This window comes from Sparus aurata, chromosome 22 (assembly GCF_900880675.1).
Source record: "Sparus aurata chromosome 22, fSpaAur1.1, whole genome shotgun sequence".
Taxonomy (NCBI): Eukaryota; Metazoa; Chordata; class Actinopteri; order Spariformes; family Sparidae; genus Sparus; species Sparus aurata.
In genome coordinates, this window is record NC_044208.1 from 23,675,508 (window position 1) to 23,695,326 (window position 19,819).

At 41.7% G+C, this 19,819-nt stretch overlaps 1 protein-coding gene across 16 annotated transcripts in view; it reads left to right on the top strand.

Annotated features, from left to right (window-relative positions):
• Positions 1-393: 393 nt before the first annotated feature.
• Positions 394-19,819, top strand: part of epb41l2 (erythrocyte membrane protein band 4.1 like 2) — a 50,799-nt gene continuing 31,373 nt past the window's right edge. For 5 of the 16 annotated variants that reach the window (XM_030405694.1, XM_030405699.1, XM_030405708.1 and 2 more), the window contains exons 1-4: positions 399-594; positions 16,996-17,234; positions 17,357-17,542; positions 18,940-19,194. In XM_030405694.1, the coding sequence (XP_030261554.1) occupies positions 17,010-17,234; positions 17,357-17,542; positions 18,940-19,194 (666 nt within the window). In that variant the 5' untranslated portion in view covers positions 399-594; positions 16,996-17,009. Of the gene's footprint in view, positions 595-12,590; positions 12,851-16,995; positions 17,235-17,356; positions 17,543-18,939; positions 19,195-19,819 lie in introns of those variants that run through there. The other 11 variants (XM_030405709.1, XM_030405710.1, XM_030405701.1 and 8 more) reach the window with 5 other exon arrangements.

The window sequence follows — 19,819 nt, forward strand, 5'->3', positions numbered from 1 at the left end:
ACAGGTGGCCACAACCTTGATATGAGAAGCAATTATTTGGCATAAACAACCATCAATTATTGATTATTCTGGCAAAAAGATCATCCATTGTAAGGACATTTATTTTTAAATATAAATATTGGTATCCATTTAAAAAAATAAATGTTAAAAAAGTTTAAAAAGTTGATCGCCTGGTCCTCAATATGCTATGCCAGTGGTGGTAATCATGGTCTTGGAAAAAAAAAAAGCAGTGATCCCATCCGACCTCTAGAGGGCGCTACCTCGCCACACTGCCACTGCCACATCTGCATCGACCGGCCCTCTACCGAGAACGGACGGCGCGGGCGTCCAATCACATCTCGAGATGTAATACTGTAACTCCTCTGAGCCAATGGGAATCAGCCAAAAGATGTTTTACACTGTATGGGGCGGGTCTTAGTGATGATGGACACGTCTGCCTTGCGCCTCGGCCAGATTTTCGGTGTGTGTGTGGACTGTAGTGGAGATTTTTGGAGGCTGAGATAGAGGGGACGTACGTTATTTTTTGGAGGAGAACAGAGTGAGAGGCCACGTTTGGAAAAAGTTCCCCACACGCATCGTTGGAAATTACAACAGGTAACGTTTAATTTTACCCCCCTTTTAAATCACGTGATTTGTACATATTGCGACGGCGGTTGGTTCGATGCTTTTTCGGATATTTGGCGTTATCTAATGTCGATTTTTGATGCGATAAATGCAGCTGTAGGTGCTCAACCTGCACCGATGAGCACGGTAACGTTGTACGGGAGCAGCTTCTTTTGAAATGGTCAAGCGAGCAGCACGCTTCCCTCTCAAACCCGTTATCTGGAGTTTGAAGTCATACCTTCGTTGTAAGAGGCGCTTCATGGCGCCTATCTCCCTCCGCGGTATCCCTGTTATCATCACCTAGCTAAACTACTTTCATGTCCCGCGGCGTCCCACTCGGCTTGTTCGGAGCGGTTAGCTTCAAATGTTTCACGGGAACATTTAGCATGGCTGAAACCAGCGTTAACTGACATGTTTAAAAATCAGTTTCTCAATGAATAGACCCCGCTGAGTTACTGTTGCTGCTCTTTATTTCCTGGTGTAAGTTAGGTGAAGTCCACCGCTAACAGTTGAGTTCGCGATGATTAACGTTAAACGTTGGCGGTCGCTTCTTCTCATCATGCTAACGTAACGTTAACGTAACGTAACGTCTAAAGACGATTCCAACATCCATCTCTGTCTTTGCGGGGCGGGTCGTGTTACTTCTTCTTACCACTGCGTTAACAAGTAGTAGGTTCTTGTTTTAAAGCATCAATCTGTGGGAACCAACGACATTTCATTGAAGCAGTTTTATACGTTGTGGTGTAACGATGTTATTCGTGTGTCGGTTACATTGTGCCCGGTTCGGTGCTTTCGTGCTGCACCAGCAGCAACACTACAGCACGTTGTTTTACTAGTTTCAGGGGATTAGTTTAATGTGGTTTTATGCTGGCAAGGGATTTGCAAGGATGTTTGGTTGACTGCATTAAAAAAAATGCTATTATACCCTGGAGAAATAAAAGCAATTATCATCATCCACGACAGTAGTATAATGTGAATATTGTGATCCATTAGCAGAGAATATGTTTTGTGGTTTATCAATAATTTAAACGTAATTTGGTGAAGACCTTGCCATATAAACATTTGAGAGCCATAAACCAATGTTGTAAAATATTTCTCAGTCTGACCATCATTCTGAAAAGACACCTTTCAATCAGTAGATACACGAAACAGAGAAAAGAAAATCAATTATTTCCATTTTCAGGTTGTATTCTGAAAAAGTTTAACTTGTTAGGTGCCTCAAACCATCTATAAAACTGTTGTTAAATTCTAGCAATTCATTGTTGATGATTTATACTTGATGAATCCATTTGTTGTGTTGTCTATAAAATGCCAGAAATGGGTGGAAAATGTCGTTCAGTGTTTAACAAGGCCTCAAATGTCTTGTTTTCTCCACAACGCAAAGATATTCCGTTTACAGTCATAGATGAGTGAAGAAACCAGAAAATCCTTTCAATTCAGATGCTGGAATAGAAGAATTGTTACCTTTTTCTCCTACAGAATGACCCAAACCGATGAATCGATTCTAAAAGTAGTCAAAACTGGCTCAACTGTCAGTATTTGACAGCATTGTTTCTATTCAAACATGTCTTACTTGGTCATCATGCTCTTACTACTATTAGAGCTGTGTGTGCATTGCTTTACGTGTGTATGTGTGTTTCCCACACAGAGCCTTATTCCAAGTCCCACTGTGTTTGACAGATGGCAAGGGTTCAACTAGTTCACACACAGATAGTCATAGAGAGAGGCCGACAAACTGACCGGCAGACTAGACAGCGTATAGTTTGTGCTGACGTGTAAAAAGCCTGTGTCCACTGGCAAGAGAATTTATTACATCAACCTAATTCAGTTTTAAAAAATGAAATCAACATCCACATTCATCAGTCGAGTGGGGCAACTACTCATCACCTTAATCAGCACTAAGCTTTGGTGCCTACAGCTTCCTTGTATTTTCCTCTCTGGGGGAAAGGAAAGGTAGGTTAGATAGAAATGGAGGACACCAGGTCAGGGACAGTGTCATGGTCATTAGTGATGTAGAGGATTTTGCACGTGGGCATCTAGGCTTTCTTTGCATGATTTAATCTCTTGTGATGGGCGTATACTAGACAACTTGGCTTGTTTACATACATTTATAACTGAATGGCATGCTAAATTCTCTGTGTAAAGGTCTTTGTGTTTGTGAGTCCACCTCTATATCTGTTTGAAAATGGATGATAACTCTTTAATCTTTCTGCACAAACCTAAACCTCTCTAAGAGATGAGTGGAAACCCCGTGGAATTGAACATATTACATAACAGGGTCATAATGCCTCCAGCCACACAGCCCGCCAGCTCCATTAACAAGGGAACGAGCCTCATAGCTGCACACCTGATCATTTTTGTGTAGACTTCTGTTTCATTGTTTTTAAAAAATGTAATTACTACTTCATCTCACACAGACATATTAATTAAGATTTCTATCCAGGTCTTTTGGCATTACATGTGTTCCTCACTGATCGGTTTGAGAGCAGAGACAAGTAGATCAATGCAGCTCAACAACAGCACAGAACTGAAGACGCGGACATCACCATAGAGTTAATATAACACCACTCTCTAAATAGTATTAGCAGCTATAAAACATCACATGCTTCACATTGGTATTGTTTTCTGCAGTGCTATTGTGTGGTATTGTGTTACAGGTGTTGAGGTCACTTCGTACAGCAGCACATGAAGGTGCACTTGCAGTCATCCACTTCGGTTTGGGTTAAAGATTTCCCGATACGTAGAGAATGTGTATTGGAACATTTACGACTCAACATAAAGTCTTTGTCTGGAAGTCCGCAAGGAAAATCATCGGGTGGCCATGTTCATTCTCAGACTCTCAGGATGTGTAGAACAGTGGTGGCTCTGTCAAACTCACTAATGAGAGATGCCCTAATTGGTTGTTCTGGTGGGAGAATCTGCTCATTAAACGTAGCTGGAACCCGCTCTGGGTTAGCTAGAATGCAAGCAATATTTTTTAAGTTTGCTCTCAATATTATACATTTTTTGTGACTTGTAATTGTTTTTTAATATGTTGTCACTGTTGCACTAGTTAACAAGAAAACTACAAAAGCGTGTACTCCAGTCTGCTTCTACTTTCTTATCCTTTTGTCTCCTTTTGAGGGGTAGAAAGCCAAGTTAAAAATAGGAAAATGGGAAACCAGAGATGGAGTGACAAAAGGAGAAAGGAAAGGATACAGAAACGAGCAGAGAGGAAGAGAGGCTGGCTGAGAGCGACAGGGAGAGTGAGAAATATTGCTTAACCATTCGGAAAGGCTATGGGAACATCCCTTTGTGTGTGTGTGTGTGTGTGTGTGTGTGTGTGTGTGTGTGTGTGTGTGTGTGTGTGTGTGTGTGTTCAGACCCTGTCGGTTCAACAGGAGCAAAACACGTCACATCAACTCAGGCACACATATATAACCCTACTGTCCCACATTGGATTGAATGACAAGTACTGACTGTGTTTTTAAGAAGAGAAAACTTTATTCTCCTTTTAAGGTGTCACAGATATTTCTTTCTGAATAATAATCAACACAAAATCAAAATGCCAACATTCTCAGTTGGTTACAGTGTGGATTAGTTCATTATATCGCCCTCTTCTAGTCCATAAAAGTGGTTTGATTGTGTAAATCCAAATCACAATTGAAGGCTTTCATCTTCTCCGGGATTGTGGTGACACTGGGACAGTCACAACAATTACTAAGGTGGACGTATCCTACAGTGTGGCAGTCAGCCGTGACCGGCAGAGTATTAGCCTCTAGCTTTCAGAGGTGCTTGGCCAGCAGGCACCGCGGGACTCGCATTCATGCAGAGAAGATCAGAGAGGCATGGATGAATGGAAACTGTAATGCAATGTTCAGCTTATTACAGAGACGGTGAGGGAGGGAGTGGTGGAAGGAGGGCGGGCGGGTGAGAGAGTGAGGTAGAGAGAGTGAAAGGGGGATAGAGATGTAGGGGAGGTGTGTGATGGACAAAAAGGTAGAGGGAGGTAAGAGGACCAGGGTAAAGAGTAGAATAGTAAGAGACTGCCATTGTAACAGCATTCAAGAATTGGTGTGATCTTTATTGCATTGAATGAACAAGCTTAAATGAAACAACATGAATAGAGTTATTAGATTAGTAGAGTCATGTTGTTTTCTTAAATAAGAGGGTCTATTAGAGGAGAAAAGAAAATCCTTGTGTTGAAGGGGAACATTTTACATCACAGAGGGAGAAAGAGAGGGCAAACTGCCTTCCCCAGCAAGTGTCCAGCTCTGAAAGAAGCGATAGAATAAAAAACAAGAGAGAGAGCGTGGGCCTGTGGCTTTGGCAGAGGTCCAGACATAGTTAAAAACAGATTAATCAGCATAGGGTCACATTCTCACAGAGAGAGGCTGAACGGAGCATGGAAGGACGGGGCACAGCCTTCATCTTTTTAAAACGCCACATCTTAGGGAGCAGCACGAGGAGATGTTGGCACTGAGGTCCACATGAGCAGAAAAATTGATAATATTGTGCTGTAAATACTGATATGTGATCTAAACATCCTTTATAGTCAGGTGACAAATCATTGGCACATGTTCAGAATGTCAAGCAAACCAGGAAAGATGAAAGGGTTGTTTCCATGTGGTCAACAAGTGTCATTTTCTCTTAGCGATCATGTCGGTCATGATCCCTTAAACATATTTGCTTGAGAGAAAAAAATTTCTCTCTCTATATATATATATATATATACACAATAAAAGATTGTAAAAGCCATCACTAAGGGTATCAGCCAAAAGTTATTGTCATTATCAGTTAATCCTCAGATTATTTTAGTTAATTTTATCATTAATTTTAACAATTATTCACTGCTGTTTCTATGGATCAACTCATCATTCATCGACTCATCCATGGTGCTCCTCACCTTCCAAATTCAGTCATACAACTTCAGTGAAACCAAGAGTGAATTAATGTGAAATAATATAGCCATATTGCTCTAAAAAGTTCTAAAATGAAGGTCATAGATTGTCTTAAAATTGCTTTAGGTATTCAATTTCAGGTGGTGCATTTAAGGCTGATGGGGAAATTGTCACACACAATGGGCTCATTGTCTTTTTGAATGTGTAGTCGGTTATTTAACAAAAAATATATATAATGTATCGGTTTATATTGTTTTTTCCACCTAATCATTGTTGAGAATATAAGTTATAGTTGCATTCACAAACATTCCGTTTTCATCATCAGAAAATATTAACTTGAGTTGAATACCTAGCCAAATTGTATCATGTATTTCACCAGTCTGGAATGAAAAGCAGGTTTCTATTGGCTACAATAGTGAATTGTGCCTTTAAGTCTGCCATCACATGGCATCTGGTAAAACAAAAGATTTTCTTAATTTGATTAGGTCATTCATTCTTTCACTGATTGAGTGATGGATTCGGTCATTCATCATTCAATTATTTTAACCATTCGTTAATTTTTGTCATTCATCATATGTTGACCATTCATTCACTGGCTGACAATAAAAGAGTCAGTGAAGGACTTGAGAAGAGAAGAGAGGAGGGGTGGGAGCACAGGAGCTGGGCTACCAGGGCAGAGCGATAAAGAGGGAGGGATGAGGGGAGGAAAAGGAAGTGAGAGGAGAGGAGTGTCTGGGGCAAGAGGGTTTAGAGGGAGTGCAGACCAGCTAACTTGTTCTCATTAGCAGCCTTTTGGGAATCTCCGAAGTTTGTGAAAGATTTTGGAAAGAGTGTAAAGAACCCGGAGAACTGTGTGTGTTTGTGTGTATGTGGAGGAGGTTTAAACGGACAGGAAGCAGGGGCTTTAACAGTGTTTCTCACAGGTCACAAATATTCATTGGTGAGGGGGTGGGCCGAGACAAGGGAGGTCCAAGAGATGCAGACATCTTTGTTGTATATTTAATAGATATATTTGATTTGATGGTAGATAGTGAAGGAGTTTTGGCCCATTTAGCTTCGTTAGAATATTTCAGACTGACTGAATAAGGAAGTCCACAATAAAATATGTAATGTATGTAAGTTACAGAAGTTAGCTAACTGGGAGAGGTGGTGGTCCTTTGGGTCTCTATGTGCCTGTTCAGCATGTAATAGTGTAGCTTATGTGTGAGGAAAAAGTAAAAAAAGATGTGGGAGTTTCCTTCTGATCAATCAGGGAAGGAGATACTTAACATGATTGTTCAGATGTTTTGCAAACTGGTCATTTCCTGTTTTTATAGTGACAGGTTCCTAACAAGAGAGAGACAGATACTGACACGCATGTGTGGATAAAAATGAGATTCGAAGATAAAGATGGACGGATGGGAGATTAACCCGTTGTAACAGGAGAAGAGTTTGAAGTTGCCCCTTCACCATGCTTCCTGTTTCCTGGTTAGGGGCCGGAGGTCACTGGTCTGGGATTAACAGATACCAGGCGCTTAAATCATCTGTCTGGTCACGTCACTGACCTGACGCCAGTGAAGAGGTGGTTGCTACAACATATTTCACATGATGATGTGTGTGTGTCGGGACATTAGAGGCAACATGTCCTCGCAGTAATTGAGAAAACAGGATGATGTTCTGAAAATGAGGACATCTCGTGGCGTTTACAAGGGGAATGGCTAATTTTAGAGTTGAGTTTAAGGGTTAGTATGAATTGCAGGCAGCTGTGAGTTTGTGTGCATCGGACTTTCCCTATTGCATCATTGCAGTGTTACTGACCTCCCTTTCAACATGACATGATATTTGCTGATGCAGCTATAGATTGTATAGGTGCATGTCCACACCCAACACATATTTAAGCAATTACATGTTCACAGCCTTAAAAGCAGAGCTCAAGCCTAACTCTACCAGAGAGATGGAAATGTATTGGGGACAAACAGATATCATCTTCAGGAGGGATTTGTGTATGTTTTTATGTTTTTAATTTTCTGAGCGATACTATGGTTACACAAACTGAACCGAGCGTTGACAGAGCATGTGTCTCATGCTGTTACTGATGTTGATATCATTGGCTGGCTACTTGGCAAGAGACCTTGAAAAGTATGATGCGTAAAAACTGAAAGGACATAGGGAACTTCCAAGTCGAGGGGGGTTTGCAGTGACTCTGGTGATATTCTGTCCCCTATTTGTTTGGAGTGTTAGTTCAACAGTTGGCCAAATAACACATGTACATTTTTTATTATGACAATGCAACAAGTTTCCAATAGATCAGTGGACTGGGGTACTTGATCTGAAAACAGGATGTAAATAACATGCGATAGATCAATCAATCACCTGCACAGCTGAATCTAACAGATGTCTATTGTCTGATGATGTAGCGTTCTCCTTGAAGCTTGTTGGTTCGCACATTCTTTTCATTGTTGGATGTTGCATCAAATTGCAACACATGGTAGCTGTAATAATGAGCCTCGATGCTCATGAAGTCATTTGTTTTGCCAAAGCACCTGTTGTCACCACCCTCTATGGGATGTTTGTCGCCATAGTAACGCCGCACACACTTCTACTCTGGGGAGAGAGTACGTTGAGCTGTGTGTATTCCCCCCATGAGTTTCGCTGTCTTCTCTTTCACTCATCCGCCCTTCTTCTCCTCCCAGCTAATGTCTACCTCCTCCCTCTCTTCTTTTCCATCATTTTAGTTGCCTCACACACACACTCATAGTAAACTGTATCTCCTCACATGTGCACTTGTGTGACCCACCCATACTTTCGCTCTTTGTCTCTCTCTCTCTCTCACTCTCTCTCACACACACACACACACACGCACACACACACACACACACACACACACACACACACACACACACACACACACACACACACTCACACACAGTCACTCACACATTCACACAGACAGGGCACTCGCGCCTGACTGCTCTAATCACTGAATAGGGGAGTTTAGCAGCTAACAATAGTAGTTATGAGCTGACCCATTATTCTCACACACAACGAACGAGAGAGACTTATAATGCTTGGACACAGGATTCATGATACATTTGTTTTCTTAAGCCAACTCTCCATGCATCCAGTTCTCACAAGTCTATTTCGCATTTCTTACCAATAATGCTAAATTACATTTAATGTTGCCTGGCAGACAAATGCCACCTGTAAGTGTAATGAGTAAACAAAATAAACTCACAATAAGAAAGGAAACACTCTTAATCTTATAGTCCTTACTAAAAAGAAAAGCACAAGCAAATAGTTGCTGGCAACAGTCAAGGATACCCTGCCAAGAACAGCAGTCCTTGCTTTTTTGTTATATCACTCTGGTGATATACTGCCCTCACGTTCTGACCATCACATTCTGGCCATATTCTACAAATTACACCCCTCAAAGTATGTGACATTGATCCCACAGTTAATCGCCCTTAATCATGAGGCTACAAGACGTCTCCATTTCTTCTCTACCTGTTAGTCATCATTCCTAGGCTTATTAGCTTTGTATGACACCAAAGAACATAAATTCACATTAGCAGCATAAACTGTATAGACTTCTCTCAGTCACTGGAGTTTTAGTCCCCCTCGTGGGTCTTGATGATTCAGGATGACAATCGTCAAAATTGTCCAATCAACAAGTTACCTGTCAGTCTGTATGACTTCATGTTTTCTCCTTTAGTTTCTTTATAGAATGTAACCGGACCTGAACTAAACTGCATTAGTTATCTTTTTTTCCGCTTGCCATAGACCAAATGAAGCGAGCTCCAAGTAACTCAGAGTAAAATGGCAATAAAGTGTTTTATCCGAGTTCAGTGTTGAAGGACACGCTGTATTATAGTTAAATGAGGCAGAACCTGCAGTATTATTACTTAGAGCAGCAATGAACCAAAAAGAGTGTGTTGGTGTTGTTGAAGAGTAAAACTTGCTGATTTTACTGCTGTATAGTTTTGCAGCTGACAATAGCTGTTATGAGCTGACAGTAATGATATGGTAACAAAAGTAATGACACAGTATGGGTCTTTAAACATACCTCGTGAGCTGACCATTCATTTGCTAAACTCAAACTGAAGGCAGCGAAGAGACAATGGAGAATTTGTGCCCTTGCATGTGTTCTTTGAGAGCAGTTAGATTTTTATCAGGTGCAGCTGGGAGGAGAAGAGACGGGCAGAGACGGAGAGTAAGATGAAGGGATGAATGGATAGACAGGCAGATAGACACACAAACACACGCCGGGATTATCCTTTGTGTAATCCTCAGTTTGAGGGTCAGAGTGCAGTGTAAAGGGAGAGGCATGTTCCGAATTTTCACACCAGCAAGCCTGTGTGTGTGTGTGTGTGTGTGTGTGTGTGTGTTTGTCTATGAGTGATTGATGCATGGCCATAGCTAGTGGTGTTTATCAGTGGATCACTGAGTGTGTGTTTGTTTACATATGTTTTGGAATCTGTTTATGTGTGTGCACCTCTGTGTGTGTATCTGTGTGTTTGTGTGTGTGTGTGTGTGTGTGTGTGTGTGTGTGTGTGTGTGTATGCATGTGTCATTGCGTGACAGATGGACAGATCGTACAAGAGAACAGCACAGATTAGGATTCCGCACTCATGTGTGCATGTGTGTGGTTATTTCAATACCAAACTGGGGCTCAGTAACTGTCAGCTGGAGTAGTTTGAAAAGCTGTTAGCTTGTTGCGTCAGTGATCAGCATTTCGGGATGTCCCAGTGCTATCTGCTTGATTGGATTTTTCAATTCATTAGTCTCAGCTGAACCATGGGCAATCAATTTTCAATGCTTTCGTTTATTGGAATCCATAAAACAACCTTTGTAACTTAAATAAGACGGTAAGACATACCCACACTGACCGCAAGCAAAGCTGCTGTAAGGATAAAATGGTTGGTTATTTCAACATGTTCTAGAGCTGAATTGCTGCTGTTGTTTGTTTTAAACTGATTGAAGTTAAATAAACTTGGCAGTTTTTGGGGTCCCTTATGTGAGCTTAAAATATTTGGGCTGCATTTTAAGTCACTCTAGGGATGGTAGTGATGGTTCACCAGTTTGTTCTAGATTGAAGTGATTCAGAAACTGTTTTATGGGGTGCCATGACATTATTTTCTGCAAATCTTCAAGGCCTCCAGATGACTGATCTTACTGACTCTGGTGATCTCTAACTTTTCATCCTGTACCCTCAGCATTCCCAGGGTCCAAGTATTCAGTGAATTATTTCAACATCCATTGGTTTGACATCCTCTTTTTTTTTCTCTAGAGCCACTATGAGGTAGACCATTTGTGTTTTTTTGGAAAAATGTAAATTGAAATCGCAAAACACACCTTTGAAACACCAAAAGAAACAATGGAAAACTATAAATCTATTGATATAGAGCTCTTTTTTATATGTTGACACAATTGTGTAGTGTCAAAAACTCAAATTAAGCAGCAGGCCCATTTTCAGTCAGCGTTTCTAATCAGCATCTTCAACATAGGCAGTGTTGCATGGGTGTGTCTGTGTGTGAAATGAGGTTGAAACCAGCTGGTGCTGACAGCTAATACACTGAGTCCTCACTGCACAGCACCCCTGCACACATACTTCATGCAAACAAAGACACACACACCCCTGCATAGTCTTGGATGTGTTAAGTTCTGATATAATGACACCTGTTACTACTTTCATACACAGGCTTGTTATCCTGGTTCCAGATCTCTGAATCACTGCCCACATCTCAGATCTCATCAGGCCACTCAGAGGGTTGTGTTTCTCTCATCACTGGCTGTTTCCTCTTTTGGAAAAACAACCAAGCCAATCAGAGCTTTTTAGGTGGGACTGAGCTGAGCATGGAAATAATATCCAACTGCCCCAAAGCCAGAATCTAAACATGTCGATTTCTTTGCTGTTCTCTGCCCATTGGCTTTGAAAACAGTTAGTCAATTTGCCCCTCTGGTACGTTGTGAAGTGGGTTGCAATGATTATACTGCCTTTTTTTTTGTCCCTTGATTGCCTTGATGGTTTGGTTCGATGATTGTGAACCTTGAATTTCACTGAGAATTACTGTAAATAGCTTGACACTCCTCAGGATAAGTGCTACTAGCAGCAGCTCACACAGTGTCTGGTTTTACAGAAAAAGGACATGGACCAGATGGATACAATAATCATGATAACATTTTATAGGGCTGCTGTAAGCCAGTGGGTGTGGCACATCAGCAAGGATGAGAGCAGGGAGGGGAGAGCAGCTCTTACAGTTCCTGTAGGTCCAGCATGTAATATGTGCTGTAAATCTGATGTGCTTTGAAATGGGTTTATGCACGGTAATAATCTCTATTGTCACTTCTGCGCTCATCCACTAATCTGTATTTTTGCTGTGGTAATCTCTTGTCTCCATGGGGATTTATAGTTGTAGTCCATGAATGTCGTTGCCAGGGAGACCAGTTCCTCCCCGCTCTGCCCCCAGTCTGCCCCTAAGGCGCGGGGGGAGGGCGGGTACGTATATGTTTTCTTTTTATTAGACTGAGAGTTGTCACATCTGCTTTATCAGATAGTAAAAGAACACCAATGTAAAAACCACTGAAGCCAGTGAGTCAGCTCTGGCTTTTCTCTCCATTTCTTGACTTTTACACTCATTCCTGTGTCTGTCTCGCATAACATTTTATCTCCCGGCCACAGGCCAGGTCAGGAAGTTGTTGTTGCTATGACAACAACCTCCTGAAACCTAGACAGACAGCAATAAAGTTGTAAGTGGAAGTGCTAAGGTTTGCACTTGTGTGGCTGCAATATGCCATATGTGTGGGGTAAAAAAAGCAGCACTGTTGTGTGGAAATGAAGATATGGTCACATCCAGGGAATCTGGTGAGTAAAAGTGTGTACAAAAGTCAGCAGTACTCTCAGTGCAGGGATTTTAAGCCAGAATAGAACAATCTGGTGGGTGGAGTATCTTCCTTGTCTGAGGGATCTGTGTTTATTTATTTAGTAATATTTTCTTTCCTTAGAATGTAATATGAATCTCCATCTCTGCCTCTCTTCCTTCAGCACTCCCTTTGCCTCTGCTCCTCACTTTCACACACTCTTCTTCACCATCTCCACCCCCCAGGCACTCCGTTCTCTCTCTGTTTTCTGCCCTTGTTTCTCTGTGCGATAGTCTCAAGGGAAGAGGGCGCAGTGCTCTGAGGGAGAGAGGAGGGGATGGAGGAGAGAAAATGGCAAGGACAGTTTTGTAGGGCAGGCTTTTGCTAAGAGGTGGACGAACGAAAGTGAAGGAAAAGAAGGCAAACCGAAAGATAAAAGGCAAAAAGAAAGTTAGAACTAAGAATTAAAGAGAAGAGACAAAAGGACCTTACCTTTACAGGGGAAGAGAAAGAAACTGAAGCAACGATAGGTAAGATATTCAGTTGTGTGTTTCATTTTTTTAACCCTTTATTTTGAAAGCAGAAAATAACAACAGGTATGTGAAGGATGATTTAGCACCTTGCGTAGTGTAGCAGTAAAGTGCGAAAGAGCTATTAACTGAGGCTAAGGTTGAAGGGTCCAGGCAGTGTCATTGCCAGTGCCTGTTCAAGTACATTTTTCATCTTTGCTGTGACGTTCATGTGCAACAGCTGTTCATTGAATACTTACACTCAGTGGAATTTATGTCAAGAAAACATCATATTCTAATCTGATCGACTCAAGCAAATAATGAGATTAAAAAATACTTACTGAAACTAACTAAATACTGATAAGCTGCTTTTAACAGCAAGCAGCCAAAATAGTATATAAGCTTTTAGATAATGATAACATAAGGAAGTTTGTGTATTAGTCTGAGTGAGTGTTGGAGAGGAACGGTTGAATCAGAAAAAAAACTCAAAAACAGACAGGCCTCGACTAATTAAACTGGCAAGACTAGCTGTGTGTCTAAGTTTGTGTTTATCTCTTGCCTATTTGGACAACTGGGTGACTTGATCATTGCTAATTGCCTTTTTAATCTAGCCAGATAAATTGTCCCAACAGTAAATGAGTTGGACTGTATTCACCTCTTTACAAATTCTTCATGAAGAGAAGCTTTCTTACAAAACAACCAAAAACAGACATCTGAAAGTAGTTCAACCTCTTTCATACAGGAGATTAATTCATGATGCGGGTGTTCTTAAAGCAACCCACGTTTGACCCCATTTATATGAAACTACTGTCACAGCTCAGTGATATATAAGAATGCCATACTGTGATGACTAACACTAACTGTGGTTACGTGGACGAATTTTTTTAGTACCTGTTTAAAGTCATTCTGATCAGATAGTCAAACAAAACTGTTGACATGCAAGCGAAATTAAGTTGAGTCTTCTTATAAACTCAGCATACATCATATTGACAAACCAACAGTTATATGAACAAAAATGTAACTTTTGTAAGCATCTTACTTACAAGAGACTTTTGCTAAGTCTATTGGGTGAAAATGATGGTGGAACCACAGACAAACCTATTCTCAATCAATCGTGTTGTTACGTCATACATTTGCGGTGTTTCTGTCTCCCAGAAACTTGTTCAAGTCACCCGATCTTACCCGACGATTGCAAAAGACAAAAAATAATTCCAACTAGACAGAAATTACCAGATTAAGCGCTTGTTAGGCAGTAATATTTTCCCTATTAATTGGATTATCAAAGGCTAACACAACTGCTTGTTGTATTCTGATTGGATTTATTATTCAGATTATGAAGGAAAAAATAATGTCCACATCATCGCAACTACATTAGATGCTATACAGATAACTTTACTCCACTAAAACATTGCGTGTGTACATGCGTGTATATGAACAGGGGCTGTAATGCTGCCATTGTTTATATGGACTGTGGGAAGAAGAGAGAGACAGAGGAGGGGTTTAGGGGGAGATGATGCGAGCAGACGATTGGAGGGGATTGAAAGGGGGCCCGGAAGAAAGGGATTGAGAGAAGGGAGAGAGAGAGATGAGTGCAGAGATTTAGTGAAAAAGGGAAAAGAGGCACCCTGGGCTGTAGAATAGAAGAGAAAGATGGATAGAACGAGATGGGGAGTGAGGAGGGAGCGAGTTAGAAAACTGTGAGGGAGGTAGAACAAGGTTCCCGGTGTTCAACAGTTGTAGAGAAAGAGGGTCTGGTTTAAAGCAGGCCTAAGCGGCCGTGACGAACATCTTGCAAAAAGCTGCAGTCTGATGCCAACTCACACAAACTAACACATGCATGCACTGCTAGTTAGTCCATTGAGAAATGCAGTGTCTTGACTGTACTTTGGGGTTAGAAGAAGGGAAGCGCAAATTGGGCGAATTTATGCTCAAATTGATTTAAAATGTATTTGGGTCTTGGACCTCCACAGATGGCAGCCTGCACCATTTCACTAATCCCCCTTTCTTGCACATTAAAAACCCTGTGCATCATGGCCACATGGTGACCATGACCATGCCTGTTACTCAAACTGAAATAGCTTTTCTTCCATTAGTAGCAAAAATAAGGTGGCTGTTTCTCTTTGAATAACTGCTTGTTTTGTTGACTTAAACTGAAATATATGTGGTCATTTATCTAAATAATGCTCCACATTTTTGCAAATGGCACTCTCTTTTGCTAGTAATAACCACTGGAGATGTTTATTTTTTTTCTATTTTTAGTCTCTTTCCAAAGACTAAGCATTCCAGCCAGTGTCATCAGCATTTTCACATGCTCCAACTGACAACGTTAACAAGCTGGTGTTTAGCAGGTATAATTTAAACATGCTCAGCTTTGCACACACAAAATACTGTTGAAGCTGGGAATGTCATTATGGTATATGCTAATCGGTCGTGTAGGGGTTGTAAGGAATTGTGAAGTTTTTACAGTTCATCCCCAGGGTAACATAAATGACTGTTACATTTATTCAAATCTATCCACCCTGTTGTTTAGATATTTCAGTCTGAACCAAAGTGGATGACTTAGGTGCAATCGAACAGCATGACTAAAAATATATTTCTGACCTGATTTTTAAGATCTTTGATATTAACCAGTGGTCTGTTCTGGGATTCCCTCTCTCTGAGATAAAAGTCAGTCATGTTTGTCTTTTATCTCCTTATCTGCACAGCATACAGTTTTGCCTCTCGTAACATTTGCACACACCTACTAGCACACACACACCTCTCTCCATCCATCTCCCCTCCTCCCCTCCCTACCTCATTAGCCGATCATGCGTAAGGAGACCTGTTCTATTTTTACTCCTGCCCCCTCCCTGCACACCACTGCTGCACTCTGGACGTGAGTGTGCGTGCGTGCATGTGTGTGTGTGTGTGTGTGTGTGTGTGTGTGTGTGTGTGTGTGTGTGTGTGTGTGTGTGTCCTCTCTTATTGAAGGTGGCAGGGCAGAAAAGAGAAAGTCAGAGAATTGGTAAGACGGTCAGAAGGTAGAACGTAGACGACGTAATGAATAATAGAACCAGAGGGAGAGGGCGAGAGAGTGAGGAAAAACAGGCTGAGAGAGATTCTGAACCGTTGAGAGGACAGAGAATGACAATGACTTCATAGTGTGTGAATCATGCTTTACCCTCAGCCTGAAGCTGCTTGTGTGGAAATGCTGAAACACACATGCAGCAGACCAAACAGTGTGTGCAGGCATGTTTGCATATTTCGACCTCAAATTACCCTGGAGACCAATGTCCTGGCCATCGAGTGTCATCAACAAATTAGTGTCATGCTGAATAACTTTGTCTGTTGCTGTGATGAGGTGTGTGTGTGAACAGCGCTGCCAGAGAAATTCGGGTTGAAGAGTGTGTGTGTGTGTGTGTGTGTGTGTGTGTGTGTGTGTGTGTGTGTGTGTGTGTGTGTGTGTGTGTGTTGAGCACAGCTGTAAAACCAATGACTCAGATATTAAGACTTAAGTAATTTCCCCTCCTTCACTGTGTGTGCAGCCTTGTAACCAGCTGTTGACCCAGATGAAACCCGTGTGACATAATGACATCCTAAACTCTGGTGTTTTTGTGTACTTGTGTAAAAGAGATGTGGACGACTCAAATCCAAGAGCTAATGTTTTAAACAGCTATGAGCTCATGTGCTTACAGCTGTGAGCCAAAGGGCCAGATTCTTCCGACTTATATAACCCAATATATTTGATCATTCAGTTGTATTCCCTACATGACACGACTTAATTATCTAATAGTATCATATTTCCAGAGATATTTTCTTTGTCTACCATTTTGTCTTATGAAGAGAAGCATTGAGGCATTTTAAAGAAGAAACCATGGGACCATGTGGCTCATTTATTAAAGATACTCCAGACTAAAATCCAAGTTGTGTGCCATTAAAAATTTACAGTCTTGGCAAATTCAGTGTGGCAGTGTGATTTTTCTCCAGTTCTCTGTGATACGAGCAGCCAGAACTAGGTGAAGCCATAAAATATGATTTGGCATCTCTTTTAGGATGATGATGATCCAATTAAACAAGCCCCTTAATAAAAACCATGTTTCATGTTAAAGATATACTTGTTTGGAATAACTTTGATGCACGAAATCCAATCTAACGCCCTCTCGTCACTCTTCTTTGTCGCTCTGCAGGTTGACGTGTCACCATGACAACAGAAGTGGGCTCTGAGACAGAGGTGAAGGAAAAAGCAGAGGAGTCAGCCGCTCAGCCGGACCAATCGGAAAAAGCCGAGGAAGAAACTGAGGAAATAGCGAACGCAGAGGGAGAGGAGAAGGAAAAAGAGAAGGAGAAGGAGAAAGACGGCAAAGAGGGGAAAGGAATATCTCGATACCTGCCAACATGGCTTAAGAAGCAGAAGTCTCTGAGCCAGGTACATTTCTCTGACTGGTTGTATTATGTCATGACTGATTAGAAAACCTTGCTTAAATGATCAAACAGCAAACATTTCATGTTCCCAACACAAATGTTTAATTGGGTTTTTACTATCTGAAGACCTCTCCGACCAAGGAGGTCCCAGCCACAGAGGAAGCAGTTAACAAGGTGACACAGGACGAGGAGGGGCCCACCCCAGAAGTGAACGGTCACGCAGAGGAAGTGGAAGAGAAGGAGGCAGAGAAGTCTGAGCAAGTGACGGAAAAAGAAGCTGAATCTCATTCCAACGCCAGTGCAGACACCGAGGTATCAGTCATATGTAGCATCTTATCTCGCCACACCCCACCAGTACACATGCTGGACACAAAGTAAACACAGGGTCACCCATTAGTCTGCTGCATGCCTCCCAGCACACCAATACAGCTTGATGTGAGTTATTAAAAGACAGAGAGAGAGACATGAGAGAAGAGAAGGTGCACAAAAAAGTGCCCAAGCACAACTGGACTTGATTTCATTGTGGTTACATTTCATTTACTACTTAATGCTGGAAGAGAGTGATAATGGACAGGTCACATCAGTAAAATGTGCAATACCTTTACGTTAATTGCAGAAGAAATGGTGCTTATGGAGAGTTCAGTGAGAAGATTTACACCACTCTTGACGTCTCTCCACTATAAAGCTACATTCAGCAGCACGCTAGTTTAGCTTAGCATAAAGACTGGTGTCAGGGGGAAACAGACAAATCTAAAAATAAATCTACATGCTGGAACCCTAATTTACATGTTATCTTGTTTGTTTGATGTATACACAACGTGTGGTTGTAAGGGGTGTTTGTGCTGGACATTTTCTTGTCTGTGTGCCGTCACTTCCTGGATTCTTCTTGTCACTGTGGGCTTGCCAGGCCAGCAGCTGCAGGGTGTTACTGCTCCTAGCCATAAAGTAATCCAACAAACATGAATGTAGCGTCCACCCCCTTATCTAACTCCTGACAACAAAGAAAAATAAGTGAATTTCCCAGAGTTAGCAGTTATCAGAGGCGTATCAATGCTAGTTAAAATGTAGTATAAATGTTTTCAGAAAACATCCCTAATTTTAGTTATTTACTCTGATTGAACAATTACATACATGCACAAAGAATGGCTGAACTTGTCAGATTCTGTTGTGAGTGGTGTGTAACATTTTTGCTTGATGTTACATGTCAGTGTAAGTGTTATTCCATCTGCAAGTTAGCTAGTAATCACTGAGATGAAGCCACAACCAACGTTGGCCCTCAACAGAAAACTGGTGAAGTATTTTGCCTAAACAAATTTCCTCCTTTGCCTCAGCCAAGAGAGCAAGACACACACACACACCAGGCCATTCACCCTCATGCACATGCACACACATAAACTGTTCCATCCACTGATCACATTAAAGCACTCAGGCCCACCCAGTGACATCAACATTTCAGTAATCTGGCCAAAAGAAACGCCTGTAGTTTCTAAGAGCAGAATCAGACCAGAGGGAGAATTACAAAAGAGGAGCAATTGAGAGAGAGAAACAACGTTCTCTCGTACTTAGTTTAGACAAACACACAGCTTTTTAGGTAACTTCCTTCATAATAACTCTTCAAAGAGGGTACCTGACAGCCACACTGGGGGGTAACCCTGTTTGTATCTGCAATTTGACATAATTCTTCTTTTTTTTCTCACAAACTGTGTCAGCCTGCCAAGGAAGAGAAGGTGGAAGAGAGTCCCAAGAAAAGTCCTGAAGAAGCCAAGGAGACAACAGAGGGAGAAGGAGCAGAAGAGCAGAAGAAGGAGCAGGAAGGAGAGGCGGAAGGTGTAGAAGAAGGGGAAGGAGAAGGCCAAGCCTCAATTTTCCAGTCTCCTCTTCGCTTGGTGAGGAAGACCAAGATGAAGCTGGTGGTGTGTCAAGTATCACTCCTGGATGGGACTGACTTCACCTGCGAGGTGGAGGTAAGACCAAAAAAACCTCAGAGACAGACACGCACTCAATGTCAAGCGGGATGACAGTTATTAAGTTTAATGCCTTAAAATAGTTGCAGCTATGTTCCCTAACGTTCTGGTGTTCTGATGCCCTCTTACATTTTCTTGACATCTGTTTGGACAAGTGAACTGGATGAAGGGTTAGTTCTGTTCGGATCAGATGAGATCTAATCAGTGTGTTATGTCTGATGTGTACACAATTGCAGCTTGCTTGTAGCTTTGATGTTTTCCTGAAAAAGTTTCATGGTGCAAGAAAAAATAGTCCCTATACCCATCAGCATTTCACAGTATACACCATGCACGTTAGTGGGTGTGTCTGTCACGTTCTGCTAGTCAATTAGGCCACGAGTGAGTGATGGTGTGTCAATGATGTAATTTCTAATAGGATCAGATCTGGTGTGTGTGTCTGTGTGTGAGTAGGAGCCGGAGTTGGGGGGTTGGGGTGGTGATGGGGTATTTAACTTTCTGACTCAAAGTGCAGTTATAGCAGAAGCACCCGCTCACAGTGTTTGGGCGTGGTTTAGGGGATAAATGCAGAGCACGCTACAGGGGCTTGTCTGGTGACCAGAACACACACACACACACACACACACAC